We start from the raw sequence: 25,861 nt of genomic DNA on the forward strand, positions 1-25,861 counted from the left end.
ATAGAGAGAGAGAGATAGAGGGGGGCGAATAGAGAGAGAGAGAGAGAGATAGAGGGGGGCGAATAGAGAGAGAGAGAGAGATAGAGGGGGGCGAATAGAGAGAGAGAGAGAGATAGAGGGGGGCGAATAGAGAGAGAGAGAGAGATAGAGGGGGGCGAATAGAGAGAGAGAGAGAGAGAGATAGAGGGGGGCGAATAGAGAGAGAGAGAGAGAGAGAGAGAGAGATAGAGGGGGGCGAATAGAGAGAGAGAGAGATAGAGGGGGGCGAATAGAGAGAGAGAGAGAGATAGAGGGGGGCGAATAGAGAGAGAGAGAGATAGAGGGGGGCGAATAGAGAGAGAGAGAGAGATAGAGGGGGCTAATAAAGAGAGAGAGAGATAGAGGGGGTGAATAGAGAGGGGGAGAGGGGCGAATAGAGAAGGGGGACGAATAGAGAGGGGGACAGGGAGTTGGAGGGAGAGGAAAGGGGGGGCAGGGGGTTGGAGGGAGAGGAAAGGGGGGTAAGGAGAGGGATGGACAGACTTGGAGAGAGAGAGCGGTGGACAGAGAATTGAAGGGAGAGAGGGGGGAACAGAGTTGGAGTGAGAGAGGGGGGGGAGGGACAGAAGGAGAGAGAAAGGGGGGGCAGGGGCGGGAACATAGATTGGGGAACACTGGAGACATGGGGGGGGGGGTGGTTGGTGGTGAGATACAGAGGTGGCAGGGTGGAGAGGGACAGATAGAGGAGGGGAAAGGAGACAGACAAAGAGACAGTCATTTACTTACGGCACAAAAGGAGGCCATTCTGTCCATGCTGGCTCTCCACGGAGCTATGCAATCAGTCCCACTCACTGGCTCAATCCCCGTAGCCCTGCAAGTCTGTTTCTCTCAGGTGGCCATCCAACTTCCTCTTAAAGTCATTGATCCTCTCCACTTCGACCACCCTTGTGGGTAGTGAATTCCAGGCCATTACCACCTGCTGTGTAAAAAAAAAAGTGCTTCCTCATTTTCCCCCTACATCTTCTGCACAAAACTTTCAATCTGTGTTCCCTAGTCCTGGGGGGAGGTTGGGGGGTGGGGGAGCAAGACACACGCATACAGAGCATGGGAGAGTGGGAGAAGAGATCATGGTCTCTCCTGAAAGGTGGACATCTATCCAGAATACTCTGCATCGCTACATCAAGTGTGTGGGAAGAGATTGACAACTTATTAAAGCAAAAACAATGCCAGATAGGTTACTAAATCAGCTTTCAATATAATGATGAGAAAGTAAGTCAATAAATTATCTCCTCATTGAAAGCTTCTTCACAAAAATGCACATTTGTTGTTATTAGTAAGATAAATTTTTAATGCCATTATCTTTCGAAATTTGCTCACCGGCACCTTGGGCCGAGCAAAAATCAAAATGCGCCCCCCCGCCCGATAAGGTTAGACAACCCTGATCTAGACTATAGTTCTGTTATAACAATTAATACATTGAAAAGAAAACACACCAGCATTTTGAGATTTCCTCATATCGCTAAAATTGCTTACAAAATTTCTTTACCTTCCCCCATCTTTTGTTCCTGCTTCTTATTTTAGAATAACTAATTGAAATTATTGGACAATATTCACAGTGGGTGCTCAGCTAGCTTATAAAATGCACTTTTTCCAGCATTGTATTGGATCCCACATCTTACTGTTAAATTATTTTGTGAATTAGATTTATTCAAGGAATATGCAATAGTTGTGCTGATATCCAAGGTTCTGGCCCAGCCATAAACTAGATCTAGAGACCCCCTCTGATGCACAAAGTGCAGGCATTGATACCCTGAGCTGTGACCAAGGAAACCTACATACTTACAGAAATAAAGAACTTGCATTTATGTAGCATGTTTATGAAACTCAAAACATCGCAGAGTGCTTTATAGTCCATTACGTAGTTTTGAAGTGTAGCCACTTTTGTAATGTAGGAAATGCAGCAGCCAATTTACATGCTGCAAGGTCCCATAAAAAGAAATTAAATAAATGATAAAATCATCTGATTTAGATGTTCATTGAGTGATTGGCCACCACTGGGAGAGTTCATCTGCTTCTCTACAAAGATTGCCATTGGATTTTTTACATCTACCTGAAAGGGCAGATGAGGCCTTGATTCTGAAACATGGCAAATCTAACAATGCAGCACTTGATCAGCTAGTGTCGGCCTAGATTATAAATTAATAAGTCCCAAGGCACTTGGAATGATGTTATTCAAAATAAGGGTATAAAATAATGGATACAGTTCTAAAGGGGGTGCAGGAGCAGTGGGACCTGGGTGTATATGTGCATAAGTGATTGAAGGTGGCAGAACAGGTTGAGAGAGCGGTTAATAAAGCATACAGTATCCTGGGCTTTATTAATGGGGGAATAGAGTACAAGAGCAAGGAGGTTATGTTGAACTTGTATAACACAAGTTCGGCCTCAGCTGGAGTATTGTGTCCAGTTCTACATGCCATGCTTTAGGAAGGATGTGAAAACGTTAGAGAGGGTGCAGAAGAGATTCACAAGAATGATTCCAGGGATGAACAACTTCAGTTATGAAGATAGATTGGAGAAGGTGGAACTGTTTTCTTTGGAGAAGAGAAGGCTGAGAGGTGATTTGATAGAGGTATTCAAAATCATGAGGGATCTGCACAAAGTAGATGGGGAGAAACTTCCCACTCGTGAAAGGATCGAGAATGAGAGGGCACAGATTTAAAGTAATTGGTAAAAGAAGCAAAAGTGATATGAAGAAAAACTTTTTCACCATCCCCCTTGCAATAAAGGCCAACATTCCATTTGCCTTTTTAATTATTTGCTGCACCTGCATGCTACCTTGTTGTGATTCATGTGCAAGGACACCCAGATCCCTCTGTACTGTGGTAGAGATTCTGCAATCTCTCTCCATGTAAATATTCTGCTTTTCTATTCTTCCTGCCAAAGTGGATAGCCTCACATTTTCCCACATTATACTTTTCTGCCAAATTTTTACCCACTCACTTAACCTATTTCTATCTCCTTTCAGACACTTTCTCCTCCTCACAACTTGCTTTCCTACCTAACTTTGTATCATACACAAATTTGATTACAGTATACTCGTTCCTTTCTTCCAAGTCATTAATATAGATTGTAAATAGTTGAGGCCATGGCACTGATCCCAGTGGCACTCCACTAGTTACAGTTTGCCAACCTGAAAATGTCCCATTTATCCCGACTCTGTTAGCCAGCCAATCCTCTATCCATGCTAATCTATTGCCCCCAACACGATGAACTCTTACCTTGTGTAGTCACCTTTTATGTGGCACCTTATTGAATGCCTTTTGGAAATCCAAATACATTGCATCTGCTGGATACCCTTTATCCAGCCTGCTTGTTACATCCTCAAGGTGCTCTCATAGATTTGTCAAACACGGTTTCTCTTTCATAAAACCATGTTGACTCTGCTTGATTGAATTATGACTTTTTAAATGTCCTGCTACTACATCCTTAATGATGGATTCTAGCATTTTTCCGATGACAGCTGTTCGGCTAACTGGCCAATAGTTTCCTGCTTTCTGTCGCCCACTTTCTTGAATATAGGTGTTAGATTTGCGGTTCTCCAATCCACTGGGATCTTTCCAGAATCTAGGGAATTTTGGAAGTTTACAATGCACTCTCTCTGCAGCCATTTTGTTTAAGATGCTAGGATGCACACATCAAGGCCAGGGGACTCGTCAACCTTTAACCCCATTAGTTTTCTGAGTACTTTTTCTCTAGTGATAAGTGTTTTAAGTTCCTCCCTCCCTTTTGCCTCTTAATTTTCTGCTATTCTTGGGTGCTTTTTGTATCTTCTACTGTGAAGACAGATGCAAAATACTTGTTCAAAGTCTCCGCCATTTCCTGTTTCCCATTATTAATTCCCCAGTCTCCTTCCTAAGGGATCAACACTTCAGTTACTCTCTTCCTGTTCATATATTTGTAGAAGCTTTTACTGTCTTTTTATAGTTGTTGCTAATTTACTTTCATAAATTTCACCCCTTTTTTTTAAGTCATCCTTTACCGGTTTCTAAAATTTTCCCAATCTTCTGGCCTACCACCAATGTTTGCAGCATTTTACGCCTTTTATATCAATTTGATACCATCCTTAACTTCCTTAGTTAGCCATAGTTGTGCAGCCTTCTCACAGAGTCTTTCCTTCTCAATGGAATATATCTTTATTGAGAGTTATGAAATAGCTCCTTAAATGTCTGCCACTGCTTCTCTATTGTCTTACATTTTAACTTATTTTCCCAGTCCACTTTAGCCAACCCTGGTTTTTTTGTCCTTATTTAAGTTTAAGACACCAGTTTCAGACTGTTACAACCAGGTGAGAGGGGTTTAGGGATTCCCTCTCATCCTTTGCCTGGTTTAACCGTAACGGGATTTAATTTTAAAGCACTTTTTAGCTTCCCCTTAGTGAATCTTTGTTCACTGCTCCAATTGTAAAGCAAAGAAATCAAACAGGTTTCCTTAGATTTAAACAAGAAAGGTAGAAGTTTATTAATCTTAAAAACTCTAATCCGGTTAATGACTACGAATTTGCGACATGACCACGCTAGCATGCATACGCGATAGATGCACGCAGATAGAGACAGAAAAAGTAGAAGGAATAAAGGAGAAATGTTTGAGACAATATCTGGTAGTTATGAAGTTCAGTGTGGAGTCTTTGGTTGTTGGTAAGTCTTGCAATTCATTGGGACCCAGTTCACACTTCAACCTGTTCCGATGTAGGAGCCTTTTCTCTCTTGAGGTTTACCTGTCTTCCATGGGTCCAGTGGCTTGGGAGAAAGTGAGAGAGACAGACAGCCAGGTGAGAGACTTGATTGTTTCAACTTCAGTTTTAAACTCTCTTCTGAATTGAAACCATCCTGTGAACCAGCCAGTTAGTCATGTGACCAGCTGGTTTAACCAGTCCTGGCTCTGTGGATTGTATCATCTTAGGGCCTGGAATGTGCTTCCTTGCCTTCAATGTCTGGTGATAAAAATTCATTTTGGTTAATTGCAGCAGGGAATAGACCTTTGTCTCCACAGGCAGCATCTCTTAGTATGCAAATGTCCTTCCAGCCCAGTGTCTGGTGATCTTCAAACAAGTCATTTCTTCACTCCAGCAACAGTTTAAAATCAATTTTCATATGACAAAATTAATATGCCTCATTTTTGGCAGGTGGGGGCCAGCATGACACAGACCCAAAAATCTCCCCTTCAAACTGAATGTAAACTTCTATCATGTAATCACTTTTGCCTAGAGGATCATTGACGATGAGGTCATTTATTAATCCTGTCTCGTTACACATTACCAGGTCTAAAATAGCCTGTTCCCGGGTTGGTTCCAGAACGTATTGTCCTAAGAAACTGACCCTAATGCACTCAATGAACCCATCCTCCAGGCTACCTTTGCCCGTTTGATCAGTCCAGTCTTTATGAAGATTAAAATCACCTATGATTATTGCTGTACCTTTCCTACAAGCTGCCATTATCTCTTAATTTATACTCTATCCTACAGTGTAGCTACTGTTAAGGGGCCTATAAATTACTCCCACCAGTGACTTCTTTCCTTTGCTATTACTTATTTCCACCCAAACTGATTCTCTATCTTGATCTTCCGAGCCAAGATCATTTCTCACTACTGTACTGATCTCATCCTCTATTAACAGAACTAGCCCGCTTCCTTTTCCTTTCTTCCTATTCTTCCAAAATGTCAAAAACCCTTGAATATTTAGTTCCCAGCTTTGGTCACCTTGCAACCACGTCTCTGTAACGGCTATCATATCATACCCATTTATTTTTATTTGTGCTATCAATTCATCCATCTTGTTACGAATTCTGCAAGCATTCAGATAAAGAACCTTTAATTCTGTATCTTTACCATTTTTCTCTACTGTAACCTTATTTGCTGATGCACTGTTAATGTTTATACTCTCTATCCCTTGCTGTCACATTCTGGTTATCATTACCCGTATTGCTACCCTGTACTATTGCCTTGTCCTTGTTAACTTTTTAAATTTCCCCTCATCTGAACCTTCCCCTCCCCGCCCCCCCCAGCCCCCCACTATTTAGTTTAAAGCCCTCTCTACAGCCTAGTTATATGATTTTCCTTGACGCTGTTACCAGCTTGGTTCAGGTGAAGACCGTCCCAGAAGTACAGCTCACTGTTTCCCCAGTACTGGTGCCAGTGTCCCATGAATCGAAACCCATTTCTACCACACCAATCTTCGGTACCCACCTGGGCCATGACAGCTAGATCCTTCCTCTCCAGTACCAAGGAGATGTCCTTAACCCTGGCACTGGGCACAGCCTGTGGGATTCATGCTCTCTGCTGCAGAAAACAGTATCTATCCCCCTAACTATATTAGATTCCTTTTTACATCCCCACTTGAATGGTCCTATCTCTCTTTGTCTTCTGGTTTCTTGTTTTTCTCTTCCCTACAACCACGATCGGGAGGGTCTCAGTATCCGATTGTGATCATTTCTGGTGATCATGCCCTGTTCATACTTTCCTTGGTCAATCACTGGCTGTTCACATGAACTACATTTGTCAGCAGAAAGGTACATATCCTATCATAACTTCTTCGTTCATCGTTGTCTCAGTATTCCATTAATTCAGTCTGCTACATCACTGCAGTTGCTTTTCTTAAGCAGCCCCAGAAAATCCTGTTTTCAGCTTACACAAGCAGTTTAAAGTCTCTGCAAGCTCTTTTGTCTGATGCACGTGGTTTGAATCATGAAGCATGATATTACTTCCTATATTTCCTCTACCTTGACATTTGTTTATAGTATGTCCTACTTCTACATTTTACCCGAATAAATTAAGAAACTTTATAAGGCACTCTTAATTTCCTACAACTGGGATCCACTGAAGGTCAGCAAGTACAGGGGTGGTGGGAGAACAGGACTTGGTGTGAGTTAAGACATGGGCAGCAGAGTTTTGGATGACCTCAAGTTCAGAGGGTAGAACGTAGGAGGATAACCAGGAGTGTGTTGGATAGTCAAGTCTAGAAGTGACAGCTATGGGTGAGCATTTCAGCAGCAGATGAACTGAGACAGGGGCTGAGTTGGACGATGTTATGAAGATGGAAGTAGCCAGTCTTAGTGGCGTGGATACGTTGTCGGAAGGTCATATCTGTCAATAGTGACAAGTTTCTGTCATTCATAGAGCTTCAAAAACAAAATGGGAATGCTTGTTTATAGGTGTTAATTTCAGTTGAATAAACTACCTTATGTCCCACATGCTCTAGAATATCTTCTGCATTTATTAAAACCTCATTCTGATCATTCTGATATTTCATTTTTATGTGTTCTATTTGCATTTGAATCATTATGTGATATAAATTATTTGCAAATTCTACCCACTTCGTCCTTCACTGAACTCCATTTGGGATCTTAATTTAATGCTTCACAAGTAATTATGCTTTATACATTTGATTTCTTAAACTATACTACTTGTTACAAATAGTTTGTTGAGTTAATGAACTGCAGATCCTTTTTGTATCCTATCTAGTTTCCTTTGGCATTTCGTCAGGGCAGTTGACTCAACCAGAATTTTCAGCTAAGGCCATTTTCCAATTTAATTTGACTAAAGAAATTGTCCCACTATTTTCTCCACGGGCAGACATGTCAGAATTCAAACATTGCATCACCTTTGTAGCTGCTTGGAGTGTCTTGAGCTGTTTTGTGTTTAATACAAAGTAATTTAGACACTGTTGACAGTTAATTGCTTCTTGTGGTGTGGCAGTCTTGCCTTGGGTTCTCAAGAATTAATCTTCACACAATTTAAAAATATTAACAGTCTAGATTTAACTGCAGCATACTGTCACTGGCAGACCTGTCCTGACAGCTTATGGCTTCAGTATAAGATCTCCCTTCTTAATTGTGTACAATTTGTGGTGGATGCAGATGGAGAATTGGTTTCCATATAGGGGCTTCTTCATTGTTTGAATGTGTGCACCTCCAATAGAGTTCCACCCATTCTTCCCTGGTGTGTGTTGTCTGTTAAATTAGTCGCAAGCTTTCAAAATATATCCATGTAAACCAATTAAGCCACATTTGTAATAATATGTTGCCTTTTTGCTTCGGGTCAAAATGAGCATTTTCTGGGACTTCATATGGCCATGACAGTAGGGAATCACATGTATAGCTGCCTGTTTGCATTGTAATGACACTTTGTGCTAGCATAAGGTTTACCCAGCAGTGTCAAACTAGTTCATAGCACTTTATGTGAAGATTGCATATCATTTGACGAATAAAGAGAACTTGTAAGCTAAGTAAGTAATACGTTTGAGAATTTTTGACCGTTTTCCCACAACGTATTTTGGACATGAGTTGCATTTAAGTGGTGTGTTTGCATTGGTTTGAGATTATTGTACCAGTCATGTTCTGCAGCCACTGAGACAAAGAGGGATTATGTGTTATGAGCCCGGCTTGGCATCAAAGAAAGGTTTCACAATTACAGGGGACAGTAGGTTCAAAAGCCAAATACGATGGATGCTGGAAATTGGAAATGAAAAGAAAAGACATGCTGGAAATACTCAGCAGGTCAGGCAGCATCTCATAGTGTCATAGAGAGATACAGCACTGAAACAGACCCTTCGACCCACTGAGTCTGTGCTGACCGTCAACTGCCCATTTATACGAATCCTACATTAATCCCATATTCCCGACCACATCCCCACCTTCCCTCAATTTTCCTACCACCTACCTATACTAGGGGCAATTTACAATGGCCAATTTACCTATCAACCTGCAAGTCTTTGGCTGTGGGAGGAAACCGGAGCACCCAGCGGAAACCCACGCGGTCTCAAGGAGAACGTGCAAACTCCGCACAGGCAGTACCCAGAACTGAACCCGGGTAGCTGGAGCTGTGAGGCTGCGGTGCTAACCACTGTGCCACTGCTGCCCGTCTGTGGAGAAAGAAACCAAGTTAATGTTTCAGCTCAATAACCTTTTGTCAAAATTGGGAAAAGCTGGTTTTTAAGCAGATGAAATGGGGGAGGATGGAAAAAGAACGAAAGAGATAGTTTGTGATAGGACAGAAGACGGGAGGCATTAAATGACCAGAATTGGTGCAGAGCCAAATGGAATGGTAATGGGGCAAGTCTTTAATTTTGTTCTTTTCCACCCCCGTTCATCTGCTTAAAACCGATTACATTTCTAACATTTTTGATAGGTTATTGAGCAGAAACGTTAACTCTTTTTTCTCTCTCCATAGGTAACTTGTGATCTGATTTTAATTCCTACAGATGACTTATCTTGGGATGACCTGATTCATTTGATGCCAACATCGGATGTCTGCTGAGAATCCAGACATTTGGACGGGTATGGTGGGTTTGTTGACAAGTCCTCTGGCAAATCTCTGATTATTAATCAGAGGGATAGCTCCATCGCCCAATTCCTATGTTTACTCAAAACCTTAAACATGTTTGCTATGGTCAGGGCATAGTACTTTCTCCAAATCTCTAATTGCTTGTATTTGATTTTATAAAATCTCAATTTCCCTACAGACTGTAATTACAGCTGACTGTGCTGATATACCCATTTCAAAAATTGACCATACTACAGGATACATTGGGAATTAATGGGGCCCTTGTACAGGATCCACATTGGAAACTCACCACACGGAATGTTATCTATCCTCAGATCCTATTCAGGAGATTGGCTTGTAGCTGTAGAACTAAAACATAATTCATCCAGATGATCCTTTGGAAGTGTCACAGAAGGTTTCTCAGTTCCAAGTTCACAGCTACCAATACAATGTACTGGCCTCTTAACACCCAGAGTTTTCATAGACTGTATAAATGCTCACAGTGCATCTAGGGATACAGTTTCTCTGTATGAGTCTTGATTGGCTCCTTGGAGTCCTTGATCTGGAATATATTTCATAATTATGCAACAGATATCTGTCTGGAATCTGCATTTATTATGAGAAGTCTTAGCTGCATCCCAGCAAAGAACTAACTGGGGGTGTTATTTGCAAAAGTCTTTCTGTCCAAGCCAGTTTGATGTGTTATCCGCTCTGCAATAAAGGTCACAGAATCCAGTGAAAAGCTGGATGCTCAACTGAATTATCTGTCCTTTCTTGTTAGATTGAAGTTTATTCCAGTTTTCTCTCTACAAAATTGGGCATTTTGGTAATTGGTGTGAAATACACCTGTTGGCATTTAAATGTAACTGATGAATTTTGGTCTTTTATGAAACTGGTGTTGAAAAGGAGCCACGAAGCATAAAACTAGAGGAAGTGCTAAATCCTCATTAACACCGCATATTACTGCTGCTCTTCGGAGTTTAATGTACCACTCAAGCCTGTACAGATCACTGAGTGGTTTCTGCTCTTGACTGTATTTTTTGTAGTCTTAGCTTACTTAAATGTTTTCTTTTAAACTTTCATGGCCTGTTTAGCTTCACTTGTTTAGACTTTTGAGCAAAGCAGAATTTTAATGAGTACGTGCAGAGAACAATTAATTTTGGATGTATATAAATAACAAAATTCAGTACATGTGCTGTCTTGGACATTTCCATCTTCACTTTTCCTGTCCTACACTCTAAACACAATTTTGACATCACTGTGCACATGATCACTAATAACAGCTGTTCATTTATTGACACATTTTTTACACATTCCAGAATAACATCCTGCGATTCACAAAGGCTTAGTAATGCAACTTTGAACCGTGAAACTTAAATGTGATTTATTAGAAATGACTTTATAGGCCAAGTATGGAGTTTTATTGCTTTTGTCTTAAATATATGTTAGGTGAATGCGGTACGAGTCACAGTAACCAAAACCACATGAAGCAGAACTTGTGTGTGTAAATATTCCTTTATCATATGTATAGCTTTCATGTGACCATTAGTACAATTACAGCTGTGAAATGGTTCCATTAAATGACTTGCTAAATTGTTCTTGTTGATTACAGAACATTTTAACTGGGATGATTACTTGAAACAAAATGGAGAAATCCCTGCTCCTTCACATTGTTTTAGACAGGTATGTAACCACAAAAACTGAATTTGGAACTGCTTACTGTTTTCCTTCATGCCATCGTATCAAGTTTGAGGTCCCTCTGTGTATAGTCAGGGAACTAAGTGATGGTTGGTTTGAATGACAAGAATAGTACTGCTGTGTGCTTGAGCTTGGTTAGCAACATTCCATGTGCCTTCTTTCACATCGTAAGAATAGAGCAAAGCCTGCAACACATTCTCGGGAGGCCATATAATGTCTATATGACAACTTTGTCAGCATGCGATAGTGCTGTACACACCTCGGGCAGCACTGGCACATGTTATTTATGTTCCCAAACAGTATAAAGCTCTGGGTTTGAGTTGTAGTGGCAGTTTATTTTTTTCCCATCCCAGGGCTTCAACTCTCAGCTTTCACAGTGTGTTTAGAAAAGCTTGATGTGATTTTTCTTGTTCAGAGATGGAAGTTTATGAGTTGTTTTTTCAGCATTCATCACCCTTAAGATCTCAAATTTTACTTGTTTGTTTTGACTTATGCATTGTGTTGGTCAACAGTTGCCAATAAACTAACCTTTGTTCTTCAGTGATCCATAGCAATGCTGTATCGAATAGTACAGCACAGAAGGTGGCCATTCAACCCAATGAGACTGTGCTAGTTCTTTCGAAAAACAATCCAGTTAGTCCCAATTTATGCATACAGAATAACATAAATATATGGTGAGGTGAGAGTAATTGCCCTGGATATCAAGGCAGTATTTGACCTAGTGTGGTATTAAGGAGCCCTAGCCAAACTGAAGTTAATGGGAATCAGGGGGAAAAATCTCCACTGGTTGGAGTCATACCTAGCACAAAGGAAGATAGTTGTGGTTGTTGGAGGCCAATCATCTCAATCCCAGGAGGCTGCTGCAAGAGTTCCTCAGGGTAGTGTCCTAGGCCCAACCAGCTTCAGCTGCTTCATCAATGATCTTCCCTCCATCATAAGGCCAGAAGTGGGGATGTTCGCTGATGATTATGCAATGATCAGTACCATTTGCAATTCCTCAGATAAAGAAGCTGTCTGTGCTTGCATGCAGCAGGACCTGGACAACATTCAGGCTTGGGCTGATAACTGGCAAGTAACATTCACACCGCACATGTGCCAAGCAATAATGGTCTCCAGTAAGAGCGAATCTAATCATCTGCCCTTGTCATTCAACAGCATTACCATCGCTGAATCCCCCACTATCAATATCCTGGGGGTTACCATTGACCTCTGAAATGGCCTAACAACTCCTCAATTCAATGACAATTGGGGATGGACAATAAATGCTGGCCTAGCCATTGATGCCCACATTTCATGAATAAATTAAAAAAGAACTGAACTGCAGCAGCCACATAAATACTGTGGCTACAAGAGTAGGTCCGAGACTGGGAATTCTGTGGCGAGTAACCCAGCTTCTGACTCCCCAAAACCTGTCCTCCATCTACAAGGCACGAATCAGGAATGTGATGGAATACTCTCCACTTGCTTGGATGAGTGCAGCTCTAACAACACTCAGGAAGCTCAACACCATCCAGGACAAAGCAGCCTGCTTGATCGGCACCCTATTCACCGCCTTAAACATTCGCTCTTTTCATCACCATGCATAGTGGCAGCAGTGTGTACCATATACAAGATGCACTGCAGCAACTCACCACGCCTCCTTCGACAGCACCTTCCAAACCTGCGACCTCTACCACCTAGAAGGACAAGGAGAGCAGACGCATGGGAACACCAACACCTGCAAATTCCCCTCCAAGCCACACACCATCCTGACTTGGAATTATATCGCCATTCCTTCACTATCGCTGGATCAAAATCCTGGAACTCCTCCCTAACAGCACTGTGGGTGTACCCACACCAGATGGACTTCAGCGGTTCAAGAAGGCAGCTCACCACCACCACCTTCTCGAGGGCTATTAGGTATGGACAACAAATCCTGGTCTTGCCAGCGATGCCCACATTACATACGAGCATATGAATTAGGAGCAGGAGTAGGCCACTCGGCCCTTCGAGCCTGCTCTGCCATTCAATAAGTTCATGGCTGAACTGATCACTCCACATTTCCACCTACCCCGATAACCTTCCACCCCCTTGCTTATCAAGAATCTATCTACCTCTGCCTTAAAAATATTCAAAGACTCTGCTTCCACTGCCTTTTGAGGAAGAGAATTCCAAAGACTCACGACCCTCTGAGAAAAAGATTTTCCTCATCTGTCTTAAATGGGCGACCTTTTATTTTTAAATAGTGACCCCCTAATTCTAGATTCTCCCACAAGGGGAAACATCCTTTCCACATCCACCATGTCAAGACCCCTCAGGATCTTGTATGTTTCAATCAAGAAAGAATTAAATGAAAGAATTAAAAAACACTGGCTAGTTTGTACAGCCAAAACTAACATGTTCTTTGATCTCATGAAAAGTTTTAAACATATAATAGCTTATGGTTTTGATTACTGTTAATGCTGTCTTTCTTTGTAAAGTGATGCAAAAGTCAGATGATTAATTTTCTTTGCCCAACATGTATTTGGGTCATCTACAAAACATATCTTCCTTTATTTCAGGAGAAAATTGAATGTAAATGTGAAGAATGATCTCTTTCTTGTCTCATGTCAGCGGCACATCTGCCTTATTTCTGGAGTGCCAACTCCAAAAAGAAAAATAATTCAGCTGTATCCTGTCATGGCTACTAATGCAAAGGAGGCAATCCAGCACTGTGTGGCTGTAGCTTTGGTTCCATACAGGACTCAAATCACTTCAGTGTTGCTTTGGTTTCAGGTCAGGAGATGCTGGTTGACACCCCTTTAATTCAGTTCTGACTCAAATGTTCTGTGTGCTTTTCCTACCTTTCTTGCTCCAAGGTAATGTGTGAGACCTCACATTCTATGACGTGCTGCTGCAAGCCCCTGGCCCTGCCTGTCCCCCTCCTCCTTCAGCATTAGTCAGCTCTGAACAGGATAGGGTCTCCCTTTAGGCACCATCCAGAACTGTGTAATGTTTTCAGCTAGCATCAGATTATGCACAAATTCAGTCTCCTTTGTATTTTGGAGTCTGGGGTTAGAGAGTATCTTTTAGATGAGGAGTTCTCAACATTTTTGCTTCTGAGGCCTCCTTTCTGTGTTAGAAAAATTCAACAGACATGCCTGCATCACAGCACAAGTATTTATTCTGTTTAAAAATTGGGTATACAATTAAACATGTTTATGTTTTACTTAATGTGAAACATTTTTCTGGTGACAAGCAAAAATCTTGTCAAGACGTGGAGTTATATTTGACTAAAATAAGTAAGAAGTGGGAAGCAATTAACGGAAATCAAAAAGTGTACACAAGGACCAAGTCTGAAAAAGAAATTGGTTAACCAAAAGGCAGGGAATTGAGTAACCGAAAAGTCAAAAATATTGTTCAGAGATTAAGTCCGAATGGAAAATCAGTAACCGGAAAGCAAGGAAACAGCAACTCAAAAGCTGCAAAAATTAGTCACCGGTGGGAAATCATTACTGAAAGTGGAAAATGTCTCCAAAGATCAAGTCCAAAATGGGAACTGGTCAAGCAAAAAGCGGGGAAATGATGAACCAAAATATATAGAAAATAGTAAAAGGGAGGAAATGGTTAACCAGAAGCCAAAAATAATTTTCAGAGACTAAGCCGAAATGTTTAACCAAGTACCTTTCTGGAAAAAGAGTGCTGCCCTCTACAGGAGGGGGCCTGGAATTACTTAATGATTTCCGATTGTACATTTCCCCTGATGCGTACAGCCACAGTTGGATGCGTTTTGCTGAGGAGTTCGGAGTTTGATTTCCTGTGGGAGTGGCTCATTGGAAAGTGCTGGCACTGTTGTGTGCTATTTGGCTGCATAGGCCTGAACAAGCAAGGGAAGAAGGTGAAACGGTAACTCTGCTGCCAGGCCATGTGTGCTGGGGCTGATTTTCTGGTAATAACTTTGTGTCAAAACTGAGGATCTCTTTCCGCTTGCTGAACTGGGGAAGGCAGGAACCAGCCTGTATGCCTGAAGCTTTGCTGGGTGGTGTGACAGAAGTAAAGTGAAAGACGGTTTTTCAACTGATGAATCTGCCGGTCTGCAACCGACTGTCTTGAGTGCAGCATTTGGACGAGCCAAGCCAAAGGGGCACCCAATTAAATTATAACTAACCCAGTCGGACACTGGGAAGTTGGGTGGCAGTCCCCAAAATCTATCGAGGCGGATGTGTTAAAAGTGTGGGGATTAAGGCTGCCATTCCTTGGAACACCAGTTGCCTTGCCATGATTGAATTTCAGTTGAGGAATCGCCATGTCTGGAGTGCTCCAGTCGGACACATTTTTCTCTGGAGTTGTGTGTCAGATTTGGTGGACCCTTGAAACCTTCTCAGAGACCCCTAAGAGGCTGCGGACCCCTGGTTTTGAGAATCCCACTTGGAGGGCGTAGATCCTAATCAGGCATCGTGCAGTGGGGTAGTTACTGAAGTTGATGACCAGATAAAATTATTGGCTTGAAAATAAGTACATAATGCCTCCTTATAACACTTATGATGATAAATATTTTTATTCAATAAGTGTATTTACATTGTATGCTCGCTTCCAGCCGAGAACTCCACCCAGCAATGAGTTCAAAATTGACATGAAGCTTGAGGCTCAGGACCCAAGAAACGTTACCTCAATTTGTATAGCTACTGTGGTTGGAATAACTGGAGCAAGGCTACGATTACGGTTAGATGGGAGCGACAACAAAAACGACTTTTGGCGATTGGTTGATTCATCTGACATACAACCTATTGGAACTTGTGAGAAGAACAGTGGAATGCTGCAGCCTCCACTTGGTAAGATTATAAAACTTCTGCTTGAAAGATTGAACTATATTGTCAAATCTGATCAATGTGTTTTTAATAAAATAATCAATTCATATGCAGGTACAAGCACAATATACATTTAAATCGCTTAAATAGTATACCAGTTCATTTTTTAAGTATTCAGAATAGCTTGTTAAGTAAATACCACATTAATAATTAGATTCTGATTTGTAGAATGAAAAATACAATCTGTTTTGTTTTATTCTTTGTCGAAAATAATGGCGGGGGAAGAATGATTATATATTATTAAAAGTCATGTTTATAACATATGCTTGTCCACAAGTCTAACTTTTTGTAGCACTTTCTATATCTACATTTTTAAAGAGAAATCCTGTGTAAACATTTTATAGTGGGGAAATCCTTTATGAATATTTAATAGCCATATTTCATTAATAAACCAAACGAATCAATGCTTTCTTAAAAATCTTTCTTTAGCTAAAGAAATTTCGGATGCATTTATATAAAAAAAAGTAAGTTCGAAACATTGCATGTTTTGCAATAACTTAATTTAAATTTGTTTAATGAATTGTCTTTGGTATGTTTCAGTACTTTAATACAAGTTTTTACTTGGCTTAAAAGTCTCTGAAAAGCCTGCAGTCTGAAAGTGCGAAGTGTGCACAATTTTGTTTTTATTCATTCATGGGATTTGGGCATCGCTGGCTAGGCCAGCATTTATTGCCCATCCCTAATTGCCCTTGAGAAGGTGGTGGTGAGCTGCCTTCTTGAACTGCTGCAGTCCATGTGAGTTAGGTATACCCACAGTGCTATCAGGAAGGGAGTTCCAGGATTTTGACCCAGCGACAGTAAAGGAACGGTGATATAGTTCCAAGTCAGGATGGTGTGTGGCTTGGAGGGGAACTTGCCTCTGCTGCCCTTGTCCTTCGAGGTGGTGGAGGTCACTGGTTTGGAAGGTGCTGTCTTAGACGCCTTGGTGCATTGCTGCAGTGCATGTTGTAGATGGTACACACTGCTGCCACTGTGCACGGTGGTGGAGAGAGTGAATGTTTGTGGATGGGGTGCCAGCCAAATGGGCTGCTGTGTCCTAGATGATATGGAGCTTCTTGAGTGTTGTTGGAGCTGCACCCATCCAGGCAAGTGGAGAGTATTCCATCACACTGCAGACTTGTGTCTTAATGATGGTGGACAGGCTTTGGGGAGTCAGGAGGTGAGTTACTTGCCTCAGGATTCCTAGCCTCTGACCTGCTTTTGTTGCCACAGTATTTATATGGCTACTCCAGTTCAGTTTCTGGTCAGTGGTAAGCCCCAGGATGTTGATGGTGGGGGATTCAGCGATCGTAATGCCATTGAACATCAAGGGGAGATGGTTAGATTCTCTCTTGTTGGAGATAGTCATTGCCTGGCACTTGTTACTTATGAATGTTACTTGCCACTTATCAGCCCAAGCCTGATATTGTCCAAGTCTTGCTGTATTTCTACATGGACTGCTCCAGTATCTGAGGAGTCATGAACAGTACTGAACATTGTGCAATCATCAGCAAACGTCCCCACTTCTGACCTTATGATTGAAGGAAGGTCATTGATGAAGCAACTGAAGATGGTAGGGCCTAAGACACTACCCTGAGGAACTCCTGCAGTGATGTCCTGGAGCTGATATGAATGACATCGAACAATCACAACTTCAACCAGTGGAGAATTTTCCCCCGATTCACATTGACTCCAGTTTTGCTAGGGCTCCTTGATGCCATACTTGGTCAAATGCTACCTTACTGTCAAGAGCAGTCACTGTCACCTCACTTCTTGCGTTCCACTCTTTTGTCCATGTTTGAACCAAGGCTCTAATGAGGTTAGGAGCTGAGTGGCTCTGGCGGAACCCAAACTGAGCGTCAGTGAGCAGGTTATTTCTAACCAAGTGCCACTCGATGGAAGGTGTGGTCGACAGTGCTATCACTTTACTGACGATCGAGAGTAGGCTGATGGGGCGGTAATCAGCTGAGTTGGATTTGTCCTGCTTTTTATATACAGGACATACCTGGGCAATTTTCCACATTGCGGGGTAGATGCCAGTGTTGTAGCTGTACTGGAACAATTTGGCTAGGGGCGCAGCAAGTTCTGGAACGCAGGTCTTCAGTGCTAGTGCCGGAATGTTGTCAGGGCCCATAACCTTTGCAGTATCCAGTGCCTTCAGTCGTTTCTTGATATAACGCGGAGTGAATTGAATGGGCTGAAGTCTGGCATCTGTGATGCTGGGGACTTCAGGAGGAGGCCGAGATGGATCATCCACTCAGCACTTCTGGCTGAAAATTGTTGCAAATGCTTCAGCCTTATCTTTTGCACTGATGTGCTGGGCTCCCCCATCATTGAGGATGGGGATATTTGTGGAGCCACCTCCTCCAGTTAGTTGTTGAATTGTCCATCACCATTCACGACTGGATGTGGCAGGACTGCAGAGCTTAGATCTGATCCCGTTGATTATGGGATCGCTTAGTTCTGTCTATCGCATGCTGCTAATGCTGTTTGACATGCAAGTAGTCCTGTGTTGCAGCTTCACCAGGTTGACACCTCTTACTGAGATGTGCTAGGTGCTGCTCCTGGCATGCCCTCCTGCACTCTTCATTGAACTAGGGTTGATCCCACGGCTTGATGGTAATGGTAGAGTGGGGGATATGCCGGGCCATGAGGTTACAGATTGTGCTTGAGTACAATTCTGCTGCTGATGGCCCACAGCGCCTCATGGGTGCCCAGTTTTGCATGGCTAGATCTGTTCGAAATCTATCCCATTTAGCACAGTTGTGCCACACAACATGATGGAGGGTATTCTCAATGTGAAGATGGGACTTGGTCTCCACAAGGACTGCGGTGGTCACTCCTACTAATACTGTCATGGACAAATGCATCTGTCACAGGCAGATTGGTGAGGATGAGGTCAAGTATGTTTCTTAAGGATGCATCAGTCGTAGTTAGCCAGACGATGGAATACTTCTTTCTGTCCCTATACAAATCTATTTGGTTACTTTTGAAAATTAGTCCAAGAAAATTGAAATATCTCAAACTTTTAGAGGGCTTGACAAGGTATATGCTGAGAGGCTGTTTCCCCTGGAGAGCCAAGAACAAGGGGGTTTTAGTCTCCAAATAAGGGGTCAGCCATTTAGGACTGAGATGAGGAGAAATTTCTTTAATCAGATGGTGTTAATTTTAGGAATTGTCTATCCCAGAGAGCTGTGATGCTCAGTCGTTGAGTGTACTGATTACATCCCTGTTGGAGCTCTTAGTGATTTTGAATTAATAAATATTCTGTAAACTTGAAAAAGCTTATTAAGCTGAGAGGTACAAATGGCTGTGTTCTTTTCTCAAGCCAAAGTTTGTTTTAAAAAAAAGTTACATTTTGAAAACAAGCAGAAAGTCACTCAATCACCTGTTTTACAATTGTATCATCAAAGCATCTGTAAAAATTGCAGAAAGCACCCATAGGCCTTATTAAGGTAAAACTCCATGGTGTACTCTGAGTTGTGCTAATTTTAATATTACACCCAATTTCCATTCTGGAATGTGAGAATGAACCTTACTGTCGCACACTAATCGGTATGCAATATACTTAACGCTGTTCAACATTTTATCTGGATTTGGCTATTGTGTCAAATACACATTTCTGAAGATCTTGCATACTTGTATGAATTTAATCCCCTGGGAGCTAAATTTAACTGAATAGCAACATCTTTTATAAATTTACCTTGTATTTCTGCTAAGCCAGTCAAAAATCCTGAAATATGACACGTGGCATAAGCACCTAAATTGTTATAAAACAGTGAATCCTCAGCCTCACTGTGAGCAATGAAACAGGAGGTCTGCCAGTAAGAATATAATGTCGTGGAGGAGTACAGATAACATCATAATCTGAGTGCAAAGCATTAGCAGTTTAATATCGAAATCCCAATGTGAGATTATTTAGTTTAAGATAGTCTCATAAAATTATGTACCAGTTTTGATGTATTGCTGTGTGGAACATGTTTCTTTCAGCACTACATTTATTTCACAGGTGCTGTCACCTCTATTGCAAGTTTATTGAGCGGTAATCCTGTTATCTATACAATGCGTAGAACACAATCCTGGGTTTGACATCAAACTGTAAACCATAGAAGCGAAACAGCTTATCAACATAACCTGTATTTCACCATGTTTTAGTGTACTGGAGTGAAAATCAGAGTGCACTCTTCAGCTGCTTATCTTTCTCAGTTCTCATGTTAAAAGAATGGGCTTTTGACATGTTGGTGTACTACCTCCAACATCAATTTGTATAATATCTTGTATAATACCTTTACTATAAACAATCCCTAAAGTGTTTCAAATAAGACAGAACAAACTGAGTTTAGGATGAAGAGACTGGGAGAATAATTAGTAGAGATGACAGTGTTAATAGGTAGGTTTTATGCAGAAAGGGTGAGCAGGATTAGCAAGGGACAGCATGTGGGTGATGGGGTTTGGACAAGTTGGGGTTTGCATAGGTTTCAGGAAGTTGGTGAGTGTATTGGAGAGTTTCGAGGTGACAAAACATAAGTGAAAGTTTCAGTGGTTGTGGGGTGAGGTTCAAGTGAAGGCAGGTAAAGTTACAAAATGGGCTTAAATGAAGGAAAGGAGTTTCAAGATGTGTCGAACATGACGGAGGTTGGACACATTCTGTGAACAGCTAACAAAGTTAGTGTGGTTTTGCTGAGGTGGCTTCAGTTTTCCCCATTTTCAGCTGGAGGAAGTTCTGGCTCATCCATGACTTAATGTTACACAGGCAGTATGACAACACAGAGGTTATTGTTGAACATATGGTGAAGTGGTACATTGGAGAGGTATAGCAGTGTGTCCGTGTACATAATGCTATGTACTATGTGCTTGCGGATAATGGCTTAGGCTTTCTGCTTCTCCCTTGATTGAGACACATCTTTAGTCATGGGAGGAGGGAGAAAGACACATCTGCCTGCCACTGTCATGCCTCTGACTGCAGACAAATTTCCAGGCTTGGGGACATTATCATATTGGAGGCGGACCAAAAAGGTCAGAGTTTTGACATGACAGGCTGAGATGAGGTGGGGAAGGTGGCATTCATATATGTTTTGGAGGCCATGTTTCCTTTATTTTAATTTTATTTTCATGTGTCTGCGCACAGATGCCACTAGCCTCACTCTCTTTAAAAGGGGCATTGGATGAAATGCGGCTGGCCCCATTGGCTGCAGGTCCACCAGAAAACAGAGACCAAAATCTCCAACGAGCTGCTTGTAAATGAGGGAGAAAGGGGTCCAACAGTGGAACTCTGGGGTACTCTGGAGATGAGCTGACGCTACTGGGCCAAGTACAAGTGGAACTGTCAATAATTACCTAGTTTAGCCTCTGCTTTATTGAACAGAGGGGTTACGTTGTCTACCTGCAATCCCTGACGCCCTCAGATAGCTAGGAAAAGGAAGGTAGCAAATGCCACACCACGATTTAAAAAGGGAGGGAGAGAGAAAACAGGGAACGATAGACCTGTTAGCCTTACATCAGTAGTAGGGAAGTGCTCAAATCTATTCTAAAGGATATGATAAATGGACACTTGGATAATAATCTGATTGGGCATAGTCAACATGGATTTATGAATGGGAAATCATGTTTGACAACCTGTTGGAGTTTTTTGAGGATGTTACTAACAATTGATAAAGGGGAATCGGTGGACGTAGTATCCTTGGATTTTCAGAAGGCTTTTGATAAAGTCCCCCACAGGAGGTTGGTTCGCAAAATTAAAGCACGTGGGATAGGAAGTAATATACTGGCATGGATTAAGGATTGGTTAACAGGTAGAAAACAGAGAGTAAGAATAATCAGGTCATTCTCGCATTGGCAGGTTGTGACAGCAGGGCCAGATGAGAAACATCCTGGAATATTAAAGGAAGAAATGCTTTTGTTAATACACTTCCAGTACTTTTTCACTACTGGAGTGATGCCTAAGTATTGGATGATAATAAATAAAGTTTCAAAAATAAGTGCTATAAAATAACATATAAAAATCATGGAGGTCATAGGAAGCAGACATAATTTTTTCAGTGATAGATTGTGCCATACAAATATGTGGAGCTCTTTTAGCAGGTACAAGTAAGACGATAATCTGGTCCATAAAACATTTTTGTTTAAACTTCGGCTTTGTATTGCCTCCTTAGTTCACTCATGGTACAAAAATAGTTAACCAGCTACACAGAAATTATCCCAGCTTAATTTGATGCACCACTTCAATGATGAGTTAGTTATCTCCATTCAGTTTACTTGAGGAGTAAGCGAAGCCCTACAGTCTAAACACAGACATGATGTGTGATTTGTTCAGGTACCTATTTAATTGTCAGCTCTTTTTTTATTTAGCAGTTGTTAATTCTGCAAATCCCAATATTTATCAGTCTAGACTTGAACCAAATAAGTTGATGGAAGGAGAATTGGCTGATGGGTTTCAATATAGAAGAATATTCTAAAGCAAGACATAAAAGGGCGGCGCAGTGGTTAGCACCGCAGCCTCACAGCTCCAGGGACCCGGGTTCGATCCTGGGTACTGCCTGTGCGGAGTTTGCAAGTTCTCCCTGTGTCTGCGTGGGTTTTCGCCGGGTGCTCCGGTTTCCTCCCACATCCAAAGACTTGCAGGTGATAGGTAAATTGACTGTTGTAAATTGCCCCTAGTGTAGGGAGGTGATCGGGAATATGGGATTACTGTAGGGTTAGTATAAATGGGTAGTTGTTGGTTGGCACAGACTCGGTGGGCCGAAGGGCCTGTTTCAGTGCTGTATCTCTAAATAAAATTTAAAAAAAGAACAGATAACAGTATTTGTGTTTAACACGGCAAGGTCCTATTTTAAGTAGGCCTGTGAACTTGGGTTAGGGAAGCCACCAGGACATAACCAATAATGACATCTTAAAGTGGTGATGGCACACAGATTCCAGGGAGATATCTGCACATCCAAATGATTTTTGACCAAAGTAACTGAAATAACAAATAACATCAAAATATTATGATATGGGGAAATTTTAAACAAAAACATGTACAACATGAAAATGACTTCTCTGGTCGAGGCTGAAAAAGATTTGGAAGTGATTATTCGTGGTATACTGTAAGCATCTAGTCAGCGTGAATGAATTATTAGTAAGAATGGGACACTGGAATGCATCTGGAACAGATCAGTTTACAAATCAGCATTATATAAATTGAAGTTGCGATCAATTGTAGTAGATGGCAAGAATTATTGGTCACTCTAGCCCAAAAAGGAAGCAGCGTTTAGAGAATGATTCCACATATGAAATAACTTATGAAGGCGTAATCAGTGGAGCTTTTTTTTTTGCTGGGCAAAGAAGATTGAGGGAAGGCATGATACTGGTTTTTAAAATAATGAAAAGTGGAAATAAGGGTCAAGTATGGAAGCTAACTTGGACAATGAGGATAGGCTAGAGGACAAAGAATAGAACATTTACAAGCCTTAAGCAAGTATATTGAATAAAATCCCCACCCTTTACACCATCCCTGCCTATCCTGGACAGCCACATATGTCAAGCATATGGCACTAACCATTTGCCATTACCATAGGCATCAGTTACAAAGATGCTGTTTAAACCTTATTAAGCACCCTGGCTATTTTGAATACATTACAAACTTTTCAGTGACAAAGACGAGAGAGCGGACTCCACCCATTTAACTTTCCCTGATTATAATTGCAACTGCTTATACAATTAACGTGCAACAGCAGCCCCTTGCCTTCAGTCCCTCAGAGCCTCTAGAACTCCTGAGAACCTTTTTGCTGCTTTGTTGAGCTCCTCATTATAGCAAGGACCCCTACCCTGACTTTTTCTGCACGGGCTAGCCTGATGTTTCCTTGAGGACCTCGGCCTTGGCGCTTACTTGAGGTCCCTAGGCTTAATGTTTTTGCAAGGGCCGCCTTGGTTTCAGCGTCCACCTGTAAAGTGGACAAATCAGATTGAAACCAATGTACCCGTTGGGACCATTTGTGGAACAGACTTCCTAGAGGTTTTTGAATGAGACAATTAAAAGGTTTTAGAGATATTAACAGGATGACTTCATCTCTGTTGCAGGTAAAGCAGTAAAATAACCTTTATGTCCCTTGAAATATGGGATCAATGGGTCTTGCCAGTGGGGGTTGGGGGTTGTGTAAGTCCAGGATAGAATTGTTATATTTTGGATGGAGCATAATTAATTAGCTGAATGGCCTTTTCTTTCTCTCATTTTTCATGTCCATTTCCCTATGTTTATAATCTCATTTGGAGTGTATGAGAGTAAAAGTGAAGAGCTTTCCAATGAGAATATTGGTTGGGAAAAATTGAAGGAAGGGGCTACTTGATCCACTTTGTAATTATTGTTAGAATGCTGGAACGAGGGATCTGTTTCAGGTTAGAGCATTTCTGATTATTTTTTCCTTTTGTGTAAATTGTAGCAAGGCCAGGGATCTGGGACTTTTGAAGTGGAAGCATTATAGCTGTTACTTCTTTAAGTTTCCATTTGACTTTATAACTTGAGAGCTTTCTATTTGAAGAACCTTCAAACCACAGGAAATTGCTGGAAATGCACAGATCAGTAAGCATCTGGAAAGAGAAAAATCAGATTAATGTTTCAGATATAACTCTAAGAATCTAACCCCAAAAACATAACCAGTTTTTTCACTTCACAGATGTTGAAAGATTTATGTATTAACATTTTCTGCTTTGGTTTAATTTGTTTCTGAAAGGGATTCATTTTGTCCCTGTGTTGCATGTGTATGGCGGATCCAACGGTGACACATAAGGCTTCTTTTGGCGTAAGTTCTTGAGCTGTTCTTCAGCTCATTCACATGAATAGTATTTTTTTCTTCATGATGTGCCTATGTGTAAAACTCATAAAAGACTTTGAAAAAAGAGCTATTAGAATCATAGAATGGTTACTGCACAGAAGGAGACCATTTGGCCCATCAGGTCCAGGCTGGCTCTCGAACAGCTACTCAGCTAATCCCATTCCCCTGCCTTTTCCATATAGCCCTATAATTGTTTTCTATTTAGGTGCTTATCCAATTCCCTTTTGAAAGCCACAATTGAATCTGCCTCCATCACACTGTCAGGCAGTGCATTGCAGATCCTAACCACTCGCTGCATAAACAGGTTTTTCCTCATGTTGCCTCTGGTTCTTAACCCTTCCACCAATGGGAAAAGTTCCTCCCTATCTAGTGTGTCCAGACCCCTCATGATTTTGAGCAGCTCTAGACAATCTCCTTTCAGCCTTCTCTTTAAAGACAACAGCCCCAGCTTTGCCAATCTATCCACAGAACTAAAGTCTATTATCCCTAGAACCATTCTCATAAATCTTTTCTGCACCCTCTCAATTATTTACTATCTGTATAAATGACTTGGAGGAGGGGACAGAGTATAATATATCCAAATTTGTTGACGATACTAAAATAAGTGGGAGGGCATGTTGTGATGACATAAGGAATCTGCAAGGGGATATAGATGGGTTGAGTGAGTGGGCAAAAACTTGGCAGATGGAGTTTAACAAAGGAAAGTGTGAGGTCATGCACTTTGGTAGGAAGAGTGAAAAGGCAGACTATTATTTAAATGGAGAGGGACTTCAAAAAAATGCAGCACAGAGGGATCTGGGTGTTCTTGTGCATGAAATACAAAAAGTTAGCATGCAGGTGCAGCAAGTAATTAAGAAGGCAAATGGTATTTTGTTTTTTATTGCTGTGGGTTTGGAGTTTAAAAATGGGGAAGTCTTGTTACAACTGTACAGGGTGTTGGTAAGGCCGCACCTGGAGTACTGTGTATAGTTTAGGTCCCCGTATTTAAGAAAGGATATGCTGGCATTGGAGGCAGTTTAAAAGATATTCAGTAGGCTGATTCCTGGGATGAAGAGGTTGACTTATCAAGATCGGCGAAACAGATTAGGCCATTATTCATTAGAGTTTAGAAGAATGAGGGGTGATCTTATTGAAACATACAAGATTCGGGCTGCGCAGTGGTTAGCACCGCAGCCTCACAGCTCCAGGGACCCGGGTTCGATTCTGGGTACTGCCTGTGTGGAGTTTGCAAGTTCTCCTTGTGTCTGCGTGGG

General features: G+C 41.6%; 1 protein-coding gene across 13 annotated transcripts in view; it reads left to right on the forward strand.

Annotated features, from left to right (window-relative positions):
* Positions 1 to 25,861, forward strand: part of scml2 (Scm polycomb group protein like 2) — a 204,282-nt gene that overhangs the window by 111,352 nt on the left and 67,069 nt on the right. For 8 of the 13 annotated variants that reach the window (XM_068040397.1, XM_068040385.1, XM_068040395.1 and 5 more), the window contains 2 exons: positions 10,908 to 10,978; positions 15,549 to 15,783. In XM_068040397.1, the coding sequence (XP_067896498.1) occupies positions 15,585 to 15,783 (199 nt within the window). In that variant the 5' untranslated portion in view covers positions 10,908 to 10,978; positions 15,549 to 15,584. Of the gene's footprint in view, positions 1 to 9,202; positions 9,315 to 10,907; positions 10,979 to 14,738; positions 14,901 to 15,548; positions 15,784 to 25,861 lie in introns of those variants that run through there. The other 5 variants (XM_068040393.1, XM_068040388.1, XM_068040389.1 and 2 more) reach the window with 5 other exon arrangements.

Source organism: Heterodontus francisci, chromosome 10, assembly GCF_036365525.1.
Source record: "Heterodontus francisci isolate sHetFra1 chromosome 10, sHetFra1.hap1, whole genome shotgun sequence".
Taxonomy (NCBI): Eukaryota; Metazoa; Chordata; class Chondrichthyes; order Heterodontiformes; family Heterodontidae; genus Heterodontus; species Heterodontus francisci.